General features: G+C 33.1%; 2 protein-coding genes and 1 long non-coding RNA gene across 6 annotated transcripts in view; 1 reads left to right on the top strand and 2 right to left on the bottom strand.

Moving 5' to 3' along the window:
• LOC148619055 (GPI alpha-1,4-mannosyltransferase I, stabilizing subunit-like) lies at positions 1-4464 on the top strand. Of its 3 annotated transcripts, none has more exons than XM_088578588.1 (6): positions 1-54; positions 1225-1389; positions 1790-1937; positions 2163-2370; positions 3129-3220; positions 4317-4464. In XM_088578588.1, exons 2-6 carry the CDS (start codon positions 1277-1279, stop codon positions 4458-4460), a joined length of 705 nt encoding a protein of 234 aa, XP_088434714.1. In that variant the 5' UTR covers positions 1-54; positions 1225-1276; the 3' UTR covers positions 4461-4464. The 3 variants fall into 3 exon arrangements, with proteins under 3 accessions (XP_088434714.1, XP_088434715.1, XP_088434716.1); XM_088578589.1 differs by lacking the exon at positions 1-54 and adding an exon at positions 730-858; XM_088578590.1 differs by lacking the exon at positions 1-54 and adding an exon at positions 752-770.
• The window catches only part of LOC148619050 (uncharacterized), a 196677-nt gene that overhangs the window by 70457 nt on the left and 101103 nt on the right, over positions 1-25117 (bottom strand). The window lies entirely within an intron of this gene.
• The window catches only part of LOC148619056 (nucleosome-remodeling factor subunit BPTF-like), a 33235-nt gene continuing 13263 nt past the window's right edge, over positions 5146-25117 (bottom strand). Inside the window, exons 5-23 of one of the 2 annotated variants that reach the window (XM_088578587.1) lie at positions 24796-24956; positions 22844-23426; positions 21460-21669; positions 20613-20996; positions 20086-20228; positions 17208-19245; positions 16729-16867; positions 16204-16526; positions 15367-15564; positions 14940-15053; positions 13911-14551; positions 13235-13439; positions 12830-13085; positions 12393-12576; positions 11875-12107; positions 11454-11627; positions 9398-9593; positions 7694-7778; positions 5146-7274 (exon numbers count right to left, since the gene is read on the bottom strand). In XM_088578587.1, the coding sequence (XP_088434713.1) occupies positions 7075-7274; positions 7694-7778; positions 9398-9593; positions 11454-11627; positions 11875-12107; positions 12393-12576; positions 12830-13085; positions 13235-13439; positions 13911-14551; positions 14940-15053; positions 15367-15564; positions 16204-16526; positions 16729-16867; positions 17208-19245; positions 20086-20228; positions 20613-20996; positions 21460-21669; positions 22844-23426; positions 24796-24956 (6467 nt within the window). In that variant the 3' untranslated portion in view covers positions 5146-7074. Of the gene's footprint in view, positions 7275-7693; positions 7779-9397; positions 9594-11453; positions 11628-11874; positions 12108-12392; positions 12619-12829; positions 13086-13234; positions 13440-13910; positions 14552-14939; positions 15054-15366; positions 15565-16203; positions 16527-16728; positions 16868-17207; positions 19246-20085; positions 20229-20612; positions 20997-21459; positions 21670-22843; positions 23427-24795; positions 24957-25117 lie in introns of both variants that reach the window. The other variant, XM_088578586.1, reaches the window with a different exon arrangement.

The following is a 25117-nucleotide window of genomic DNA, read 5'->3' on the forward strand; positions in this document are numbered from 1 at the left end:
TATTTTAAATCTTCTTTCACTTTCATTTTGACGTTTACCTAAACCGCCTCATTTGTAAGTTTATAACTTATATATTAGTTGAAAATCGACAATTTGTCATGTAGGGGGCGTTCATTTCATTCTGAAGGGGTGCCTGTCAGTTTAATTAGATCGGGACAGAATATTTATTTTCAGAAATATGGGCATCAGAAAATTTTATTTTAAAATATTTTCATATGTTGTACATTAAAATCCATAGCCTATAGGCCAGAAAAATACTTTTTTGTTTTTTAGGTAGTGGCATATATCTAGGTACAGGTCTATGGTAGTGGAAGTCCGTGAAATTATACATTTCCAAATTTTTTTAGGCCTTGATATTTATTTACAAAGTCAAAAAAATGCCAGATATCTTTACCCACTGAGTTTTGGCTACTGCTTGGAAATTTGGGTAATATTTATACATATATTTAAATGGAGTTGTAAAATGAGTTAGATTTTTTGTTAAGCATTACCAAATTAGAGGTAGCGTAACTTAACAATTTCCATATTCCATGGGGTAATAGGGGACACTATTTTCTCTGGATGTCACTTCCCACAGTTTTTGAGCTAAGTATGCTTTGAAACTTTGTGGGATATTTGTACACAAAATAGTAATGGAGATGTACATTGCTAAAAGAGTTTGACTTCAATTGAAATATAATTGAGCATTTTCTATATTCCATAGCAGTATATTATAACATGGCTTGTCTGGCTACATTCTACAGTTTTTGAGCTACAGCTTGATTATGGAGGTTAGCAGGGCCAAAAGATTGTGACCTTTTGTAAAGTATTCCCTAAGTAAAAGATAGCTGGACTTAACAATTTCGTTTTCAATATGCGGTAGGATTATATGGCTTTGTTTTTAATGTAACTTATTTTTTTAAAATAAATGCCTTTATTCAAATAAGAGATATTTTTATTAAATGGGAAGTCATATTTGTGTCTCTGAGATACAAAGATGTCTATGAGACAGTCTAAAAATACTACAATTGCATTTTTGTATTGAGGAGTTTTATTGTTTTGCTTCTTTAATGTTTATTGCACTCTGGACATAGTTTCTTGGGTAATTGTTATTAGTGCTTATGTCAGATATCCCTAGCCAGAATCTTTTTCCCCCTCATCACAAATAGTTAGTTTGTACTTCTTGCTTTCTAGAAGCAACATGGCACTCCTATTTTTTTTATTGTACATCTTTCAATTTTCCAGATGGATTGAAAATGACAGACATGTGAAGTAACAAAAAACACAATCAGTAACCATGTTAACAATGATTATCAATGTTCTGTACATTCTATATGCCTTTGCTGGAGTAACCGAATCATTGTTACAACCAGTATTACAAAGGCAGCTGTTAAAATCAGGATTTCACAGGTATGAAGTAAAAATGGCAATCCAGGATAAATCTGTCATAGTATGAAATACAATAAGACATGGAATAAATATGAATGAATAGAAATACTTTTTTAAAATGTCTTCTCTTTCTTTCACAGTTTTCCATTCTTCATGTTTGTGAAAAGTAAGAACATGTACACTGAACTTATTAACAATTAATTAACCAACAACCAGTAATATAAATTTTACCAAAATATATAACATCAGCTAATCTAAATTATAAGGTAATATTCTTAAAAATTAAATAAAATTAAATAAAACCTTACTAACCTTAAAATATCAGAGATTTATATACTCAAATTTAGGATTTATAGGGATTTATATGGTTCCTCTGAAAATAGTGAATAAAAAATATATTGCTTTAATATACTGAATCCAGAGAACTACGAACTGTCATCAGAATACCCCAAGCATTGTTCCAACAATCTGCTGTACCATGCCATAGTGTTATCAGAGAGATTCTGCCTAGTAACGTGTATGTTGATATATTCCAGCTGAAATCTTTAGGGGAACATTTAGGATTTGATGTAAGTTATCAATATGCTGTATACTTTACTGCTAAGGCCAAATTTGTTATGTTTATACACTGTAACAAATTAATATTTATCTTTAATCAATAATCAATAAGAACACCTAAAGTTTGAGGAAGGTAATAGTAACTGTTTAAATTAATGTGAATTTGGAAATCGTTACCTTGTTTTTATTGTTACAAAAATGAGATTGTATTTTTGTTGTTCCTTAATTACTTCCAGTACATATCACCCACACTTGATATAGAGAAACCAGAATACACATCTAGAGGTTTCTCTGTCCTGATATATAAAGATACACACATGAATGGAGCTGACTTAGTGGTCAATGTGACTTTACCTATACATCTACGATATCACAAACCTAGCACCGATTTCACCAAGTTTTACTTATATAATCCAGAGCTATTTATTAGATGTGACAGAAGTGGTGAGTTCTGTTTCAATATTTTTTTTATAGAAAAGCAGATACAAATTTGAATAAAAACTTTTTGTTTTGGTAGATCACTTTTAATATACAAGAAAGTCTTATGCATATTTGAAGATTAATTAATTGCACTTACAAACACAAAGCTGCATTCATTGTAGTGCTAGCCTTCACAGAGATCAACCAAAATAAGTTACAACACATGCCCCTACTATATGAGTCCACAGACCAAACTTGAAATCATTCCATCCATTTAGAGTCCAGATTTTTATATATAGTGAAAAATGGGAAAGTCCCACAAAACAGGATGTTGATGTCAGACTGCATCCACAATTACTTACAATGTATGTCCCATCAATATGAATTGAAATCAATCCATACATTGGGAGCTGTTTGTGATGAAAATTTTCTTTATTAGTCCATATGGTGAAAAATGGTAAAAGTCCCATGGAACAGGAAGTTGATATCTGACAGCACGTAACTCTGCTTACAGTGTATGTTAGCCACACACCAAATTTGAAGGTAGTCCATCCATTGGGGGCTGAGATAATTGCAACAAACTTTAACAAACAGACAGACAAGGTGCCCATTATTTGAGACAGAGTATAATACATGTTGTATAAGCGTTTTTTTGTTCATCTATAAATAAGTTCTGTTTGTGAAGTGAAAAGATTAAGATTTATCTCAGATTAAAAAAAAAAAAGGAACTCTGCTCTTTATCTTCAAGCCATACCTGTATGTTGAAAATATTATTTTATCAGATTATGTTGGAGCTATTTTAACTGAAGAACAAATGAAATGCAGTACTGATGAAGACATAATATGTAATTGGAAGATGCTTCAGTATTCAACTGTATGTATTTAATTGCTGTAAACTATGATTCTATAATTCTAGAGTATAAGCCATTTAATTTCTGTGCCAAAAAATATATAAATATAGGCAATACATGTAAACAGTTATCTCCCATGAAAAAAATATTCTTTAAATTTTCATTAGTCTTCTGTTTTTTTTTTCATTTGTTTTCATAGAGTGTTATACCATACTTGATTTGTATTTGGGGTAATGGGGAACTTTTTCATTATTATATGAGCCCCATGTGGATCCGGGTGTCAAAAGAATAGGCCTGCAGCAGTGCTAAGCTTGTCGTAAAAGGCGACTAAATAGTGCTCAGCACTCTGGCCGAGGGCTAGGACGCTTTGCCCATAGAGCAACTGGGTTGTGTGCCCCAAGTAGTGGAATGGGGTACCCCTGTTATGTTTCATGCTGGGGTCACCAGGCCATAATACAGAAAACCTGACTGCAAACCATAGTGGTGCAATGTGTTGGGAAAGATGCAACGTTCCTCGCACGTTAAAGAACCCTTCTGTGGTATTCTCCCGGAGTAGGAACCATAGGACTCCGCCAGAGGAGGCTAAATTGTCTGACCCTACCCACCTCTCCTTATTTCCAGTGGCAATCAAAATTTGTTGACCTCGTTGTGTCCCGTCCCATTTTTCGTTTCATGTTCATCACCTGAATATAGCTGAAATATTGCTGTTTGGGCATTAAACCCCAACAATCAATGATTATTATATGATGACTTTGTTGGTATCAGCTATGCCTAGCACGACTTCATTGGTATTAGCTATGCCTAGCACAACTTAGTTGATATCAGCTATGCCTAGCATGACATCACATGCAAATTTTGAGTGTAATTAATTACACAAGTTTGGTGGTAGAAATGTGTTAGTCAAGTATTTTTTTCAAATTCTGATGAATTTTTTAAGAATTTTTTTTGTTAGGTAAAAAAAATCTCTAGGTGTATAAAACATTCAACAGTGTTAGTGATAGAGTTTTGTTGCATGGGAACATGTCAATTTACTACTTACTTGTAAGTGTATTAAAGAATGACTTCAATATCTTGGCTTTTTGGAAAAACGATTTAAAAATATTTTTTTTTATTTTTCAGAATGTGGAGAAACTAACAGTAACTCTTCCAGTAGGAAATAGACGTCATACTGCTGTTGTAGTATTAGGCACCCTATTTGTTACTTTTGGAGGATGTTTGTATTTAATATTAAAAGTTATTAATACTAAAATAAAGAATGACTGATGAACTGGTCAGGTTTTTGTTTTCATTAAATACAAAATGAACTCAAGTTTGAATCTATACACAAAATTGTAAAATTTTTAAAGGAAAAAAATTATTCTGCTATATTTAGTTCATTTTATAAATACATGTACAATAATTAATTAGCAAACACTCATCAGTAATGAAATTATCATATGCACCCTCAGTCCTGGAGAGTGGTCTACCTCAAGGTATTTCTGAAATAGAAATGCTTTGAAGGTAAAATCCTGAACAGGGGGCAAGTATGGACTTGCCATTCAAGCTTAATACAGCTCTGAATTTTGATTGCAATTAAATATTTGACACAAGAATTAAGCTAGAATCGTATTAGACCAATCTTCCTTTTATGGGATAGCACCTTGATGTACAATTTCAAAGAGATCCATCCACCAAGTAATGTTATTGTTTGGCCAGCTTTTTGCCCCCCCCCTCCCAAATCAAACATACAGTATTTTTTCACAAAGATCCTTTAACATATACTGAAACCATATAGACCTCCAATAATGCAGACAAAGACAAGATGATACTAGAATGTGGCTTCTAATCATTTTTAGTTGTTTAAAAACCAAAACCATCTAGGGTTTTATGGTTACTAACACTTCAGTTTGAATGCAATCTGATAAAAATGACAGCATAGTCTGGTTCTAGTAGTGAAACAAAGATAAAATGACAATTCCTCTAAATTTATTCAAAGAATAACCACATCTTTTGAATTTCTTTACTTTCAGATCATCAAAGATTTTACCATACAATTTTTACATACAATAAATAATATGTATCAAATGCAAAGATTATGGTGAAAAAATAAATTAACCAACTACTGAATCTGTACAGTGATGGATCAATCATCCCTATCTTTGAAATTCAGAAACAATGTCATGTTGATGCAGAAGATATTTATGTTGATACCACTTTCCTTTTATTTTAGAAGAAAAAAAGAAATGTATTGATTGTACATGTAATAAAATTCTTATAAAACATTGCAAACTGATTTAATCAAAGTATAAAATAAATTCAAGCTTTAAAAAAAGTTCTGGCAACCAGAACACTTCATTCTTGCAATTTGATAAATTACTGACCAAAAGTACAGATACTTAACCAAAAATTGTTAAATATCACTACAGAATATGTACCAAATTTTAGAAATTGAACAGCATTGCATGACATACAAGCTACAATACAAATATCTCCTGACTTTAGACAGACTACATTCCATTATGAAATGTTTGGACTAATATACATGCAGTTAACATTGAATGTAATATAGGAGTACATATAAGACATTGAAATAGACTGATATCATGATAATAATTCATTTATCCCCTAATGTACATACAAATTTCATAAACTGTACAAATAAAATAAGAATGACGGCCATACAAAGACTAAATAGTTATATATGCTGCCTTTCACTGTTTGCTGCTTTGCAAACATTTATGTATTGCTTTGTATATAACAGCCTTGTTGTAAAATGCAAATACCAATGATAAGTTGATTTTATTTTGTAGGACTGTACATTGTCTTCTTATAACAAAAAACTCATTTTCTGAAGACTTATCACTAGCATTTAGCACTGTTTAAAAAAAATATAATTAACGATAAAGTGTGGGATAGCGTATACTACAAAATGAAAAAAAGAAAATGTTTTATTTCTATGTAAGCACAACTAGAAAAAAAACAACTATTAAAGGAAAAGTAAAAATAACATGAAAATAAATTACTAAATAGAAATTTATCAGTATGGAAGAATTTGGTTAAAAGAAATTTTTTCTGAGCCTCAAATATTCAAATACCTATACAAATATTTACTATTCTTCCAAAATGCATTGGTAAAATAAATTGTATATTAAATTTCCCCCCCCCCCCAAAAAAAAAAAAAAAAACAAAACAAAAAAAAAAACATTTAAAAAAAAAAAAACCAAAAAACTGCATGGAATGAAAGAAAAAATGCCCAGAAAATGAACATGTTGATATATGTGTATAATGATGACTGATGTACAATATGAAATGATATGTAATGTATGACTGCCATTTTGAAAACATGAAAGGGCGAGGCACACTTATAGGTGTTATTGGCTCCCTAGTAAATTTCTAAACTTGGAAATAGAATGTTACCAATTTGCTTATTTGGTAAGTACTTAATATAATACAACAAAACCATACTGGATTAATATAGTTATTTCTTGTAGAGTAATGACAAGTCAAATGTAGTTAACAAGTTATTGCTAAAAATTGCAAAATTTTGGTACTAAATTCATATTTTTTCTTTCCAATTTGTGATGCCTGTTCAAAGTCTTCAGAATTCTGAATATCAAAACATTACATGGGTCTACAATGGTTTAAACACATGTATTTCATGGGTAATATACTTCCTAGTTTTGTATAAATAAAAAACCTGGCTGTTTGGACCAATGATTATGACAAAAATGTGCAGTACAAATAAGCTATAAACTCTAGGCTGAACACTTTCGTTCAGCAAGTAAAAGTTTGCTGTGACTCAAAAATTAATTTCACAAAATTAAGAAACCAATTTCAACTATAAAAGTACCTCGACCTTCACGTTTTATAGCACTAGAGAACTTTGTATGGCCAGTATCTATTTACCACCTAATCTACCCTTTAAAGATTTCAATCTCTGTACAAAGAATGTATCTAAAACTTCAGCACACTGATAAAATGGAGTCTCTGCAGTATTATACAATCTACAATTGTCAAAAATTTTAGTCACATCTTTTATAAATTCTATAAGTTTGACATAGTGCTTGTTCTGTATTCTTCTTTCTACAGTTGTAAGATCTGTTGAAAAAACAAAGAATTAGAAAACAAATTATAACCATAAAAATGTAGACATCTTACTTTATAAAACTTCTTGCATTAAACCACATATAATTTTAACTTTCCTCAAATAAATTACTTTACTGATATCTGTCACATAATATTGTAATGGACAATTGTCAACAAAAATGCTTCAAAACTTCCATCATAGAATTATTTCAATTTTAACTACAAGAAATGTGGTATCAATAATTTTTTTCCCCATTCAGAATGTATCTATCACATGATTACGTTGTCATTTAGTTATATTTCAAAATGCCACACTAATAATGTACTTTTTCAAACCTTCTATTAAAGAAAAAACTTTTACAATATGAAAAGAGGCATTACCAAACCATATTATTCTGTTCCTCTCTACTAATAACTATTAGCTAACGTACCCATAGGATCCTTTATAACTGTATAGTAATCAGGAACTTCATTGGGATCTACTGGCTCAAGGAATGGCCAAGCCATCTTGTGTGACTAATATAAAAATATGTAAAAAAAAATGAGATATTAAGAAAAAAAAAAAAAAAAACAGTTAACTAATAATTAAAGAACTGATTGTAAGTTTTAATCTTTCCTAAAAAATATTTTCTTTGAAAAAAATTCATTGAAACACAACTGATGTCATGTCAAGTAAATTTATCATAGATGGTGGGCAGTAAATACACTAAGTTCATTAAGAAATAAACCACTGAAACTCCATTTTATCATTGTTTCAACACAGGCATGCCATTTATGTTGCTTTGTTTTATCCCGAGCCATAGCAATAATAATGACATAAACAAAACAATGATAAAATGGAGTTTTGTGATTCTAAAAGGACTAGTTTCTTTATATTAATGCAAAGATGCAGCAAATGTGTTGCACAAAATATTGGTCATTTGTTTATCCCTTTTTTCTACCATGGCTGTGATCTAAAGAGTTTTGAAGCACATCACATTTAAATGAAATATAACTCCACTCTAACCAATGAAACTATTCTTTAATAAATAAACTATTTAAAAAAGTTTCAAAAGGAAAACACTGAAAACAGAATCATCAAAACAAGATTGAACATATTTGTTGTGCTAGGCATACCCCCACTCATACAGGAAGATGATATTAAGAGAGCAACTTAAATCATTTACAACATATATACCCTATCTATATGAACCCAACACCAAATTTAAAATTGATCCATCCACAGGTTATGTAAGTCTCGTCATGTGACTACATGGTTTCACGAGAATGAGTACTAGTCTACCATTCAAATGCATGGAGATTTGTCACTTACAGAGTGATGAGTTCAGTATTAAAAGCAAAACATCTTTTCATGTAAAAATACCGATTAAAAACAACAAATATCTATTTGAACATCATAAAAATGTCAGAAAAGCATGAAATAGAACATTTGGCGTTGTAATGCAACGTTTCTAGACCCTGAAGTAAACAATTAAATGCAGATCAATCTTCAGATAATGTTCTACATCTAGAACTCGGGTAAGGAAATTGAAACTAGAGTCAGACTTACAAACCCTATTGGAAGCAGAGATAATTTCAACAAAAATTGGGACACTTGAAAATGGTGATTCCAGTATACCACCAACTCATTGAGTGGGAGCATCCTATTTCTATCGATTCTAATTACAACATATCTTCTTTTATTTTATAGGGAGAGATACAAAAACCTCCAAAAACTTTATAGGACCCCTTGTCATGTCTCTAGAAACAACCTTAAAATTTCAAAAAGATCTGAACAATTTCACTTTAGTTTTTGTTGATACACAAAAGTTAACTAATACAAACACCATCAACAAAGGATACCATAATACATTTGCATTTTTTTTTTGCAGTCATATAAAAACCTGTTTTTTGGCAATTAGTTTTGGCATGGCATTCCATTATGATACCATCACTACTGATTGTTATAACAATATATAAGATACATGTAACATCTATCATATACATCAAATGAATACCGTAAGATTTTAAAAAATGTACACTTTCTATAGGGAAAATTTGAATGGTGAATTAAGTCGTTTGAGTGTCTGAATGTAGCTTTATTTTCACATAGAAAAAATTATTTCAGTGGTTGTCTATTGAGGGCAACCAATTACCTGAAGACTTTTGACCAATCTCTTGAGTTGTTCATAATCGTTATCTGTAAGGACTTTACTGGTGAGGGGGTCTTCCTTGTCCTGTTGTTTACATTTGGGACAGAGATAGACATCCACAGTATCTGCTTCTTTCTGTGTTATACCAACACACTTGCCATGAAACCAGTCCTGACATCTATCACAACCAATGTAGAACCTGAAATGATCAAGATACACTTAATTAAAAAGGGATTTATTACGTAATCTGAAGCAAAACAAGTACTATCTTTAAAAAAAAAAAAGACAGCCGACACAGTAAAATTTTGTTCTTTTTTACTTCTAAGTTTCTATATTCCTTTCAAGAAAATAAAATGTGGCACACAATTTTTAAGGTTCCGATAAAGTTTTTTTCAAATGCAATTCCAAATTTTTGATACAGATTTTTCTAACGCCACTAAGTTATCAGTACTTGCGTTTCCTAAGAAGAGCGTCCTTAAGGTCAAAGGGTAAAAAGCGAACCTATACCGACTGTGTCGGAAAAATGTACATTTGTAAAAATCCTTTTATCAGAATTTTCATCCCTCTATTCTAACAAAACTGGAACTAATTCAAGGTTATTGTGCACTTGATATAGAAAAAGCCTATTGTAATGGTAAAATCTGCACTTGAAAAAGCGGAAGAAAATCTTGTTTGGTTAATATGTAAGTAAGAGTGTTAAATTCAATCAATATTTCAGAGTTGGTCTGTGGTGGTCATTTTCGTCAATTCAATAAGGGTAAGTTTAAATCACTTTACTATCATTCAACAATCCCTGTAAAATGGGGTGTGACCACAAATACTGAAATTTGTCATAGATCACACAAATTAATCTACAGTTGTTTGCAGATTGCTGAAGTGTCTCAGTTTTTGGGATACACCATTTTCCACATACTAGGCAATTAAATTTATATAAAAGTTTAAATAAACATTTATGGCAATTATATATATTGTGCAGATAGTTTCAATCACAACTTAAAATAATTTCATATTGCTAAGATACTGACCTACCGGGACCCTCAATATATGTAACTAGAGGCTCTAGAGAGCCTGAATCGTTCACCTGGTCAGAAATAGTCTAAAGCTGGATTCTTGATCTTACTGTACTATTGTCACAAGAATCATTTAATCAATAGAGAGCATCTTAGTTATCTACCCGGTTTTCATATTACAAAATAAATCTCTTTGTCATTTTTTTGTACTCGTCAAGGGCAATTATTACGACATTGGTCAACAGATCATTGTGACAATTTCAATGCTGATCAATTTTACCCTGTCAGAATTTGTTTACGATTTATTTCCAAAAATAAAAATTTGACCCCAATGGTCTATTTTTAGTAACATTGGCCAAGGTTTTTGCCAGATCATCAATCCCCACAGAAACATTGTTAAGGATATCCTAAGGTACATTCATGCCAAGTTTGGTTACAATTCATCCAGTAGTTTAAGAGAAGATTTTCAAAGTTGGAAATACAAAAATTCTGAAAGAGTAATCAAGGGAACCAATGTTATAGCGGTAATCAAAAGAATGCAATCCAGGGACAAAGACCAGACATGGTAAACAGACATACACAGCAAAGAACACAAGGTAACTAAAATCATACTCACAAAGCAACAAAAGCAAATGAGCCTAGGACACCACTAAAACTGGGAGCATGGACCAGGTGCACCAGTAGGGTAAGCGTAAAAAAATTCAGGACCCATAACTCATTCACCCATCAATAGATCTTTCTGAAAATTTATGAATAGGTCCAACTCATCACGTTGAACAATTAACTCCCCGTTAACTATCCAGTAGTTTCAGAGGAGAAGATGTCTGAAAAGGTTAATGGACAACAAGGACAGATGACAGACACATAGTGATTGCAATAGCTCACATGGCCTTTCGGTCAGGTGAGCTTATAAAATGAAATTCAAACATACTAGCCAAAACAAAATGAGACTGCTCTCTACAGAGAATTATAATGAAAATCTGCTTTAGAACTTATATGCTCAAAAGCTGTAATTATCAGACCTACACACTGACAACAATAGAACATACTGAGATTCATCATAAGGTGTTCTACACAGACAATATAACTCCTCTGTTGTACTCTCTTGTTGTCTTTTACAATCAGGACAGGTGTAAGCATCAATGGCCTTGGCTTTCATCTCTGATATACCTACACAGCTACCATGGAACCAGTTTGAACAAAGGTCACAGCCAATATAAAACCTACAAACATAAATTCTAAAATGCAGTTCATTTGCAAAGCAATGTATTAATATTTGTGATTCAAAAAGTTTCAGAGAACTTTTGTTACTGATAAAGGTTAACTAAAATTTGTCTATCAATTAAAAAAAAAATCTGACCACATATGCTATAACTATCAAGTTTACATATAACTTCGAATCTGAACAAAGACCACAAAAATGGATATCGTACGTCAGAGCAATTTGCATATCACATTTGATAAACCTACTTAGTATCATCATATGGTGTCCTACACAGACAGTATAACTTTTCCTTAGGATTAAATGCCCTTCCAGCCCCTGTGGAGATAATTTTCTGCTTCTTTCTCTTGGAAGGAGGAGGTAGAGCAGGCTCTTGTGAAGGAGGCTGGATCGCTTGAGGAGGAACTGCATGAGTCACTTGTGGCCTCTTGGCTGTTAATGGTTGAGCAGGTCTTTTCTTCAGTTCTGATGCAACTTCAACCTAAAATAGAAAATATAATTAATAATGAATAACACAAGTAAAATTGTCATGACCAGGCACAATAATACAATATTTTCAGGTTAATTTACAGACAATAGTATACTCTCCAATGAAGGGCTGAATTGCTATTCTGCATTAAACCTTGGACATTAAATGGTTTCCCATTTTGAAACTAAAGTAACAGTAAAAGTTTAATGTAGAAATTTAAATCATACGCAGGTTATTAATTTTGGAATCTACATGCAATGCACTACATAGATATTTCTTTTTCTTTTTGGAGCAAACCTGGATTTCTTGTTGAAGATTTCTCTCCATAAGAGCTCTCTTCTTCAGGATTTCTTTCTTTACCATTTCTTTATGCTTGAACAAGGTCCCCTGTAATTTTGCAGCTATGAGCTTCTTCTGTTTTTCATCTTCTAGTTCTTGTTTCTTTATTTTGCGTAAGGCATCCTTCTCTCTTCTTTCAATCCTATCAACAATGTTCTTTAATACTTGAGTACAGACTTGTTTTCTGTAAGACACATTTTACAATAGAGTGAAACCTAAGGAAACCTTATAAAGAGCTTCTTGAACAACTTGAATGAAAGTTTATGGCTTCAAACTGAAATTCTTAACTACATAAGACTTCAACTTTATTAAATTGTTAAGTTTGTTTTTAGCAATCTTTAAGATATCAATTTACTTCGATGTAATAAGAATTTGCAAGAGCAGTAAAATCAAACCTTGAGTTGTCTTCTCTTTGCTCCTTGCTTTGTAAGTTGTCTACTTTAGGCATTCTCGTACTGACTGGTTTGAAATCATCAGTAGAACTGTCAAGAGAAGACAGTGAATCTTCATCCATGTCATCATCAAGTGGCTGTGAAGGAGTAATGGTTGTTGTGGTAGGTGTTGTTGGTTTGGTAACCATCATACGTTGCATAGCTAGAAGTTTGGCCTGGATCTCAGGTGTCTGGTTCTGCATTAACGCTTGACGAACAACTGTTAAAAGACAAATCCAGTTATTAAAACTGTCCCTGTTTTAAATAAAATTTTGCATTTTGTGCCTTAAAGAGCAACATTTTATAATTTTAATTAAGATCATTAAGAATAATTAATTATCAAGACATACAAAAAAAAATCATGCCAACCTTGTTGAACAACTTGTGGTGTGACAGCATACTTGGTGTTACCAGCACTAGTTGTCTGTACAGCTGGTCTAAGTTGTTGTGTTGGTGTTAGTAGAGAAGCTGCAGATGTCTGTTGTTGGACAACTTGTTGAGTCTGAACCACTGGCTGTTGGATTGGTTGCTGTTGTTGTTGAAGAGCTTGTTGTTTAAGCTGAAGTTGTTTAGCCTAGAACATTGATATTCATAAATTGTGATATTTTAATTGTTTTTTTTATCATTTTGCCAACAATAACATGCTTTGATTCAGATAAAACAATACTTTGCACCAATAAGGAAAAATACACACATAAATTATTTTGAATGTTTGAATTAGAAAAAAAAATCAAAACAACAACTTCTGAATAATAGGTTTCTTTTGGCCAGGCTGCAATCCAGCAATTTTTTTTTTAAACAACCATAAATCACAGCCACTTGAAAACATTTGATATGCAACTTAGCATAGGGTTCTATAATGTGGGATGCTATTTCAAGTTTGTTGCATTTCTATTTCCTGTTTACCAACTTTACAGCAACATGGCCATTTCTGTCATTGACCATTATATTAGTATACATGTAGGTAAAATTTGCATCAAAATAATTAAGAGCAGATGAATGCCTTGCATTTTTTGAAACATTACACCCTACACCAATTACTTACCTGAAGTAAAGCAGCAGCTGTGCTAGCATTGAGAACTGTTCCAGGAGCAGCAGATACTTTGATAGGTGTACTTTGGTTAGCCATTATAACTTGTCTAATAGTAGATGAACCACCTGGTGTTGAAGCAGCCACTGAAACAACAGTACCAGCTGCCCCCTGGGATAGGACAACAGGTGTTCCTCCTATTTTGGCTGTTACTGGTGTCTGAGGCCTTGCCACAGTCAAAGCCTTGGTAGGAGATCCAGCTAATGCTATCTGAGGAGTTCCAGGTTGGGATACAACCATTACTTGTCCAGCAGGTCTTACCTGAGCTGCTGGTCTGGCTATTACAACACCAGTAGGAGTTGTGGATATTCCACTTGCATTTACCTGACCTGATGGTATGAGGACTCGGGATGGTGAGGTTAAATTTGATTGGTTAGATGAGATAACAAGTTGTGGTGTAGATGAAGGTGAACTGACTAGGATTGATGTGGGTTGTTTCTGTACAGCTATCTGAGGTGTAGTTGTTGTAGTAGTCTGTGATGCCTGCTGTGTAGCAACCTGGGGTGTAGGCAATGTTGTGCCTGATGCTGCTTGCTGACCTTGAGGCAGAGTCAACAATTGCAGACGCCCATCGGGTAATCTAATGATCTGCTGACCTGAAAAAAAAACAATGGATGCAAATTATAGATTTAAAAAAATGGTCACCTTTCAATTAAAATTACTGTTCAAAGCAGATATTTTGTTTTATCAACTTTTATGGCTAAAGCTAAAAAAATATTCCAAAGAATGAAATTTTCTTTGAATGTTCCAAAGGAGTTGATTTTCGAATTTGCCAGTCGACGCCTAATTTTCAAAGGACTATGGTAGCCATATTTGTCACATAAAGTACAGTGAAAGTAGACAAACAATACATCATTCCTTTTAAAATTGATCAAAATTGATTCAGTGATTTTCAAAAAGTTGTGAACAAAATGTTGACATAATACAGATGAAAATGGACACCATCTGATAAATGTTCAGGTGATAAATATACAGAAGGTATACCTGGCATAAGTCCTCTGACTTGCAGCTGTCCAGATGGACCTTGTATAATCTGTAAGTTCTGGACCTGGCCTGGAGTACCTGTGTTTGGTGCTGCTGGTCTTGTACCAACTGCCACTTTAAAGGAATAAATGGAAAGATACTTGAACGCAGAGCAATAAAAAATATTCAATCAGAATTTTTGAAAGCGTATTCGAAGAAACTGCATGCATGTAGAATTGTTTTTATTCCCAAAGATTATATTCCTGGACAATAATGTAGGATACTTAATTCTTTTTATTGTAATGAATTGTCGGTAAAATTCATTTTCTTACAGTCATTATATCAACATATCAATTTTACTGCCATAAAATGACTTTTTTTAACTTCCTAAGTATGATTCAATTCAAAGAGGTACTTGAGCCAGACATGTCAGATAATTTGTGCTTACATTTAGGTGCTGATGTTGCAGCAGTAGCAGTACTCCCTGGGATGACAATCCTAGTCGGTGTAACACTAGTGGTTGATGTTGTGGCTACAGACCCTGGTTTTGGAGCAAGCGTAAGACGAGTGGTTGGTTGTATCTGGATAGCAGTCTTTGGTAACTGGACTTTGACTAGCTGGTTCCCAACTGTCACTGCAGTGGTCACTGATAACAAAAACATATTACTGTTAAGCCTCAAAATTTCTTTTCATTGAATATCCTTGAACATATTTCTTAAAGTTCAGCTTCTGGAACAGGGTTATGTTGCTTCAAGATTAGTCATCACTACAGAAGTTTCATGGTCGTCATCATGAACTTGTGGATTGTTATGGCACCATTAGACCAAATTTGTTCCCCATGTCAAGTTTTCCTTTTTTTACTTTTGTCTACCCAAGATGTGACATTTTATGAGCACCTCGACAGACTTTTATACAAAATGACTATTATACAAAATGACGCTTACCCTACCGGTGCACCTGGTCCATGCTCCCAGTTTTTAGTTGAGTCCAGTTACTCATTTTACTATTTTTTTGTATGTGTTATTATCGTTATTTCATGTTCTTGGTTGTGTGTGTATTTTCTCCATCTAGTCTTTATACTTGGGAGAATATTCTTTTCATATCCATCAATCTTGAATTTGTCATTAACTTTTTGAATAGAAATTCAATGGGATGAGACAATGTATTAAATGTAAAAAAAAAATGAGTGTGACACATCTCCTGTAAATTCCTTACCCAGAACAGAACCGGTGATTGATTAATTTATGACCTAATATACAGATAACATCAACAAACTACTTTTTACCTGATGGAGACAACAATGATTTTGGTTGCACATTTTTTAGAATGCTAGTAGGACCAATCAATGATCCTGTTGTAGAGCTGACAGTTTTAATAATGGTCCCTCCACCAGAGCTAGACAGTGTGGCCGAGATGATGGATGAACTAACAGCAGCAGCTTCTGTAGTTTTACCCTGGGCTTCTAACAGTCGTTTCTGCTGCAGTGCTAGTCTCTGTTGTTTTAACTGCATTTCTAATGTGGCTTTAAGCTGTGCTGCATTAACTGTTGTCTGACTAACTTGTTCCTGGTTTGTTTTCTCACTGATAGCTGCCCTTTGTTTTGCGAGCCTGTGTAATGAAAATTCAAAAAGTCAACAGTTGCTTCTTGTGGGTTCTAAGCACCAAGTTCTTATTAGAGCACCTTCAAGAGATCTCAATACTTCATTGTACATTATAAATAGGTTGCAAAATAGTCCTTTTGTAATCAACCACTTCAATAATACAGGTTTCTATATACTTATTGATTCCAAATATAAAGCATATGACCTACTTTTCTCCAAACTGTTTGATTTCCCAGATTTCTAATTCCTCTTCTGGTGTCCAGATTTCAGTAACACTTGGTTCTGTCTGCTTAGGTGATTCTGGTCGCTTCCTTTCTCTCAACCCACTTCTCTGAGGTGTGTATTTTTCTATCAAGTTAATTGTAAATTGAAAACATTACAAATATGTGTAATGAATAGAAAAACTACTTATCTTTCAAGTATGGTTAAATATTATATGCTACTACAAACTGAAATAGACTTTATTTTTAGAAAAGAATGCTTTCAAATTGGTCTGTATGATATTTGTTTTTGATTGTACTATGAAGAATTGAAATTTAATTTAAAAAAAATGTGTAACTTTTGCCAGTCTTAAACAGTTAGTATTAGTCAAATATTAAAGTTTTTACAATACTGCAATAAAAAAATGTCTAATGAAAAGAGAATTACATGTAACAATCACGTATATTAATCAAATACCAGTACATACCTTTTGGTTGAGAGGTAATTCCCAAAGGCACAACAATTTTCCTGACTAGAAACTCAGATCTAAGCATGTGAGGACCAACATCTCTTCGTTTTAAGAGTTCTTTGGTGGTGATTTCTGTCTCTGTCGAAACAGTGTTTGTACCTCCCACAGGAGGTTTCACTGACAAATCATCCCACCTGAGACATGCATACATAATACGTAACTGTAATGCTACAGCACCAAACGTCCGAACAGTTTGTGTCCTAAATCTCCACGCCGTCTTAAACAAAGGTCGTGGACAAGGATAGATCCAATTCACATGATTCATTTTGCAATTGTAATTGAATGCTTTAGTTTCTATCCTACCACATTTCCTAGCCATTCGCTTAAGATCATACTTCTCCAATGCAAACAAGGTCCTTTTCCCACAAGGTGTTAAATATTTATGACATGGAGGTAATGTAGCTTTCTTTTTATTCATTTTTTGACCAAATCTTGAGTACTTTACTAATTTTATCTTTTCTTTTGTGCTGCGTGTTGGAGGCATTTTATTTTTCAATTCATCAACACTCATTTTCTCAATGGCTTGTTTTAGAGCAAGCTGAGCAGTTGTGAAGAAAGGATTTTTCTTATTCTGTAGAAGTGATGGAGCACTAGTACTTGAAGAAGTCTTTGGTTTATTGTCTTCTGTTTTAACAACAGTTTTGCTGTCTTCAGGTTTTACAACAGAAGCTTGAGGTGCCCCTGTTTCGGTTTTAACCTCTGAAGATGATGTGACTTTTCCTACTCTTTCTTCCCCAACTTCTACTTCCATTTTGACTTCGCTTTTATTTTCGTCAGCACCTTCCACATCAACTTCCATTTTTTCCTCAGAGGTATCATGTACCCCTTCCTTTTCATTTTCCTCTTTCTTTTCATCCTTATCCCCTTCAATATCCACATCTTCATCCTCCTCTTCATCCCCAGTTTTACTTGTCGTGTCTTCCAGTCCTGTAGTAAGCTCTTCATCTAGTGATCGACTATGAATACAGACGGGAGAATAACACATACTTTTACCCTCACTCTGGCACAAGTAAGAATAACAAGTATAGATAGAATTATCATCATGATGTAATGACATTTCAGGGTCAGTCGTACTGGTAGTAGATTTATCACTGTCACCTTTCTCTACAGATTCTTCCTTAATACCTGGATTAGCCTGCACTTTGAGCTTCCAATTGATTTGTTGTTGTAGAGCTTGTCTCTGTTTTGTTTCTATTTCATCCTGCTTGACACGTTTCTGAAGTAACACATCAAGTTTTGCATATGGTTTTGTTATTTTCTCGTAGTAAGTCCTTTCATTCATAGCCTTACTTATATCTAGTGTTTCAATGTCTAGAATTGGGGGTAAAGATTTACTAGCTGCCTTATTTATTGTAACAGTATGCAGAGCATTGTTAACACTTATAATTTTTTTGTCCTCACTTTCTTCTACAATTTTGATTTCCATCTTAGAAGTTCCAAATCTATGTTTCCTTGGAGCTACTACAATCACATCAAGCTCATTCTTTTTGACTGGACTTCCACTTTCTACATCAATCTTTTTTGTGGGGCTGTCAATGTCAAAACTTTCCTTTTTAACTTCATCATCATCCATTTTTTCTTCATAGCTTTTATTGCACAAACCACCATCATTCCCTGAGTCTAAATTGCCACCCTCTACACAGTCATCAGAAGCATTATCCATCGTTTCAGTTTTTACTTCAATTTCAGAAGCCATAGCCTCTGACTTTACCTCACTTGCAACGTCCTCTGATTTCACCTCCATTTCTGCTGCAACTTCCATGCCTTCCACCATTTCCTGCTTTATTTCTGTTTTGACATCAGATTCTTGTTTGATACCTGAAGAATCAATATCACTGCCTTTTTCATTTTTTCTCTTTCTTGCCTGAAGTTTTTTGGCGACAGCCCTCAGACCTACAGTATCCTGAGGAACATGCTTATATACTTTAGTACAACTCCTCCAACACCATCCCTGACCTCCTGTCACTCTGTATTCTTCACCTTTCTGTTTCCATACCTAAACAATATAATAGTAGTATTAATTTCAACCCCTGGTCCAACCTTGTATAACTAGAAAAATTGTAAGCTGTTGGAGATACCTTCTATTCCCCTCCCCAGAAACCATATAGAAACCCATAAGTGATTTAAGGCATTCAGGCGTAAAACAAAATTAGAGGTGTACAATGTAATAAAAAATCTGTGCAACTTACACTGAATTCCATTCAGCGGTTTCAGAAAAGTTGCTGGTCAAAAATGGGGAAGGATGAATGGATAGACATCATGTTCACTATATACCTCAAGCTTTTCAGGTGGGTAGTATAATTAATAAGGTGTATATTCACATTTAATAAGGACTCTAAAGTCAGTGTGACTAAAAAATGTGATTTTAATTCATTTATACATAATTTTGTACTGGTTTATATTACAAATACAGCAAAACCTACAAGTCAAAATTCTGCTTATGACAAAATCACTTTACAAGCTGCTCAACAAGGCAGACAAAGCTTATGACAAAATCACTTTACATGCTCTTCAACAAAGCAGACGAACTAGATATTCCTGTCATCATTAGACTGAGCGCTACCAGTTGAAGGCCACATACCTAATCATTCAAACATAGACCAACATACATGTACAAAGCAACAAACATTTTTTCAATAAGTAAAAACAAACTATGTTATCTTCATATTACATGAATTTAAGTACCCTATGAAATGTCCACCGGAAAGGTGCAGACCAAATGTAATATTCTATAAAATAAATTCGTTAAGCAAAAAAATAAATTTATTTTATATCAAACTAGATCATGAGTAATTATTGCTGGTTTGAAATATTTAAATGACAATTAATTTTTTACCTGATGTTTAAGACCAAGTGTATATTTAATCCACACTATAGGTCTAGCATCCTCTTCCTCCTCTTTCTTCTTCCTAAATTCTTTTTCCTTCTTCTTCATTTCCTCTCGGTCTGTGGATGTAATTTTCAGATATCTAGTATGACCTGTAAAAAAAATTATTCAAGGTAATTGCCTACAAGTGAAAATCAAGTAAACTATGGTGTACTGTTTCAAATCACTAATTTGTTAATTGTTTATTGTGCCTTTTGTCAACCACTGATTCTGTCTTAGACAATAAATTATCCTGTGCTGTGAAAAAAAGTATCACCATGTTTCTTTTCAATGTGTCACATTCTGGCTTTTAATTTGCCAATTTCTTAAATATTCAGAAATCCATAAATGGATGCTGCTGGCATTTGTGAGAGGAAAACACATATCAAGGTAAAAATACTTTTCCTGGATGGATGACATTGAAGAAAAGAGACAATTCAAATATTAATCGATGCTATATGATCCATGACATAACAGATTGGCTTCATTAGCCTTACCTAAAGATTCACTCCATACAGGGTTAAACACAACAGGTTTCATACAACTTTCCAGTATGGATAAAGCCAGTCCAAAGTCACTTGGTGTTCTACACATCTGTAGAGCACTGGACCAACTCTGTCTGTGAAGGGGCCAATTAGGATGGAGAAGAGCAGCAGGTATGTTAGACTCTAAGTTAGTAATTGTCATCACCAAAGTCTGTAGTAAAACTGCCTTCCTTCCATAACACGATCCACCCCATTTGAACTCACTGACAGGAGTAAGACTAAACTTGTGAGATAGAAATCTCTTCTTGTCTCTTTCTTCATTGTGTTGGTGTTTGTTCAGAGCCAGAGTATTTGTGGAATACTGATTTGTGTAGTTTTTGAAACTTAATTCCATTCCTGCAAAAAAAAATATACGGAAAGCAATGTGATCAGTTACATTCTTTCTCCAGGGGTGAAAATTAGGAAATACAAACTGGTAGCCCAGACCATATTTTTGTTTAATATTTTCTACATGTTCAACTAAATTGTACCCAAAAGTGTAGTAGCCGAGTCCAAAATCTGCATCCCTGTTAAATTCTCAAACTAACACAATATCTTAGCTACAATGTAGCAGTATTTCAAAGTCCTAAGCATCCACGGTTTCAAAATAAGTTAAATTCTTATTTCCAATATTAAACTTACATGAAATTCCACATATTACAAAAGTAGAATTGTGTATCAAACAGAAAAATATGTTAGATATACAAAATGGGCAAATAGGGTTGTTATACTTGTTGACCTATAAGTGATGGTTGAACTCTACCTTAGTAGTCAATTCTTCAAAGGTTTCTATCAGAAACATACAATAAACATAACATACCTAATTTATAATATTGGTGGGATTGCAATGACCAAATTGAACTTTTACTTCTAGTGATTCTGGTAATATCTCCATCTTTGTTGATGACCAACATATCATCTGTGGCTGACTTGCTGATAGTTTTGGTTGCTGTAGTTGTGGTAACAGAATCAGTGAAAGCCTTTGGTGTCAAAGAACCTGTCTTTGATCTGGTTATCATCTTCCTGGACTCTGTAAGATGATATCATAATGTTCCAATAAAACAAGATAGAGTGAACAAAAAGTGGAAAGTTAGAGTAAAACAGGTAAGCAGTATGTATGGACTACTGAAGTACTCATATCTTAATTCGAAACATGTTTTTATCCAATACAGTTCACTTTATTTACAAATACATGTAATGAAAACATATCATATTATATCAATTAATACTTAATAAGTCTTAACACAGTTGACATTTCATGTAGTAATTATCTGTATATTCTCATTCATTTTGGTGTTACTGCCCTATAAATATTCATTCAGAGTTTAAATATCATAAGACATTTTATACATAAATTAATTTCTTATGAGTGTCCTGTATCTGTGTATTCTTGAACCTTGTAAAAGCAATATGCATAAAAGCCAGTACCTTTTTGATACAGTCAGTAAAAAACAACTGAGTTGAGCGTAATTTGGCACTTTTGTTAGCAATCATCATAAAAATTGAATTGACTTGAAGTTTGTTATGGAAGAAAACATGTTTCGTTCACTATTTGGAAACAAAACGATTTATATTAACAGAGATTAATAACATTTGTGAAACCAAAACGTACTGCATGATCTAAATCCCAATTGCAATTATTTCAATAGTCTCTGCAAAGCGTATAAACAATCAGAATACATCTTTTAAAGCAGGAATGGCTTGGACCAGAAACGATAGGAAATTCGTAAATAATAGACTGTTGACCATAAGACCGTACATTCTACAAGAAATTCCTAAAAATTCCCAATTGTAAAGGTTGGCATTTATGCATATACAACAGCACTTCACTGTTGAAGCATGTGTTATCATGTCACAAACAAATGTATCATACACATAAAAAAGCAAAATAAAAATGCATTTACCTCTGACCAACAAAATATAAATTGGATATCCATCTAAATATCAGACAGATTTTCAAAATTCACAAAGTTTTTACACTATAATCTGATAAAGCTGCTGTCACTGCTGCAATGGATGTGAAAATATTGCTTTGATGTGTACCTGACTTTCTCAAATTCAGCAGATTATAAATGGTGTGAAAGTTTGTTATTATTTTCATTAACATTAATAGCAAACTTGTATAAATACTCAGTTTTTCAGGGACCATTTTGCCAAAATAATCAAATCATGTAATTGAAATTCTGGTCTATTTAACAACTTACCTATAGATGTGACACTTGAAAGTGCATTAGTTAATGACTGTGACAGAGAAACAGCAGTAGTAGGTGTATTCTGGTCTCCTGTTATTGATTGCTTACTGACAGCTAATGTCACTTTATTGCCATCTCTATTGACAATTAATACAGTCCTTGTTTGTTTCTGTGGAGTATTTGGATCAGAGTCCTGCACTTTGAGAATTGTTGGTTTCACATTTGACATGACAGATTGTACATTCATTATGGTCTTATTATCATCCTTTTTCTCTCCTGGTGTATCAGACTTGCCAGCAGTATCTGAAGTCTTCCCTGAAGAATTAGCATTTGCATTTTTTAAAATTTCAACTGACATTTCTGGGGTTATTTTTATTATTTTTGCTCCATTAGAGGTAGTCTCTTTGCCATTCTCTGACGAACTTGATACAGTTGTTGACGTGACAGTTTTAACAGTTGTAGTAGTTGTTTCTGTTACTTCTGTTTGTTCTACTTTCACTTTCTCTTGGTCAGTATTTACTATAGTTGTCATGGAGTCTGTTGCCTTGGTTTCTGAAGTGGTAACTGAAACTTCCTCAGATACTTCCATGCTCTCCTATAATACACAGTGAAGAACTCTAGGTGAAAAAATTTTGCTTTGATATGCACCTGACTTTTTCATAATCAGTAGATTGTAAATGGTGTGAGAGTTTGATATTATTTTCATTAACCTTAACAGCAAACTTATATAAATATTAAGTCTTTCAGAGACAATTTTGCTTAATTAATTAAATCATTTAATAATAGAAAAAGCTTCAACAGAAATCTTAATTTTAGTAATAACAGACAGTTTGATGAATGGATAAACCCACTAACTGAAAATCCATACAGTATTTCAGAACATTGTTGGACATGGAAAGATTTTCTGAAGTGGATTTATTTTGCATGTTTAATTAATGAATATGGCAAACACAATACCATATCCACTATAGATCCAATTTTAAGAAAGAAAATTTCCATTATTTCATTTGCTACTTAATGGTAGATTTTGATCTGAATCTATTTAGAGGTTTCACATAGCAAAATATGAACTTAATGATTTGTGAATATGGGGACAGCAAGGACCTAACTCTTATCCATTACTCCTCCTTAACCACAGAATGGAACTAAATTAAACTTTCACAGAATCTTTATTACATGTTCGTATTATGCACCTCCTATTTTAGGTTTTGATCCGAATTATTCTATTTAAAATAAGACTTAACATTTGTTCCATTCAGTCACTGAATGTAGGATCTTACAACATTCCACTCACTTCCTGTTCAGATGACTGTCTCAGAATCCTCAGGTTTCCTCCTTTTAATGATGCTTTCAAAATCCGAGAGGTCATCAGAACAGAAAGTAGAATGGAGTGTAGATCCTACATGAAGTGTCTGAATGGAACAATTGATAAGTTTTTTTTTTAATTAGACTGGATCCAAATTAATATGGGGGCTTCACATAACAAAACATGGAATAAGTAATTTGTAAATTTGTAGACAGGGGGACAAATTACTTGTCCATTACTTCTCCTTTACCACTAGATGGAATTGAATGAAACTTCCACAAAATCTTTATTACAAATTTCCTTTGTGCATCACCCATTTAAAATTTTGATCTGAAAGAATTTTGGGGTTTTAAATAGCCAGGGGGAACCCATTTCTTATCTGTTACTCCTATCCCACTGAATGGAATTAAATGAAACTTTCACAGAATCTTTATTACATTGTGCACCTCATATTTCAAATTTGGATCCAAATTAATGTGGAGGTTAAAAGGTGCATGTTGTCAAATTGGGGAGTGGGGGTGGGGGGGGGGGTATACGTTAGTGAGCATTGATCACAGTTTTTCTTAGTAGAATTTGAAAAGATCAGCAGCCCATGTTTCTTTTCTATATATCAAATGTTATGTATGAAATATTCAAATGAAATTTTGTAATCATGTACCACATTTTCCTCCCCATTTTGTACTTCAGTTTCACATTCATTCTTTTTCCTTTCATTCTCTTCATTTTTCCTTTTTTCTTCTTCTTCTTCCTTTGCTTTCTTTTCCTTCTCCATCAGCTCTTTTTGTTCTTTCCTTTCTTCCTGGGCTTTGATAATATTTGCTATTAAAAAGAGGAATAATATAGCCATTTAAAAACTTAAATTCTAAACAGATCAATAAATCATAAAAAATCACCCTTTAAATAAACAGCTAAGCACATAATATACCCATCCTATTGTTTTTGAGTTGTCCCATTCCTCCAAAACTAAATCAGAAAACAAT

This window comes from Perna viridis, chromosome 4, assembly GCF_037379345.1.
Source record: "Perna viridis isolate PV_CMFRI_1.1 ecotype Kerala chromosome 4, ASM3737934v1, whole genome shotgun sequence".
Taxonomy (NCBI): Eukaryota; Metazoa; Mollusca; class Bivalvia; order Mytilida; family Mytilidae; genus Perna; species Perna viridis.

What these genes read in the sequence shown, in the direction of transcription:
- LOC148619055 (XM_088578588.1), top strand. Translation starts at nt 1,277, where the DNA reads ATGTTAACAATGATTATCAATGTTCTGTACATTCTATATGCCTTTGCT. An exon ending in TTAAAATCAGGATTTCACAG is followed by an intron (nt 1,390 to 1,789) that starts GTATGAAGTAAA and finishes TACTGAATCCAG; the next exon opens with AGAACTACGAACTGTCATCA. An exon ending in AGATGCTTCAGTATTCAACT is followed by an intron (nt 3,221 to 4,316) that starts GTATGTATTTAA and finishes TTTATTTTTCAG; the next exon opens with AATGTGGAGAAACTAACAGT.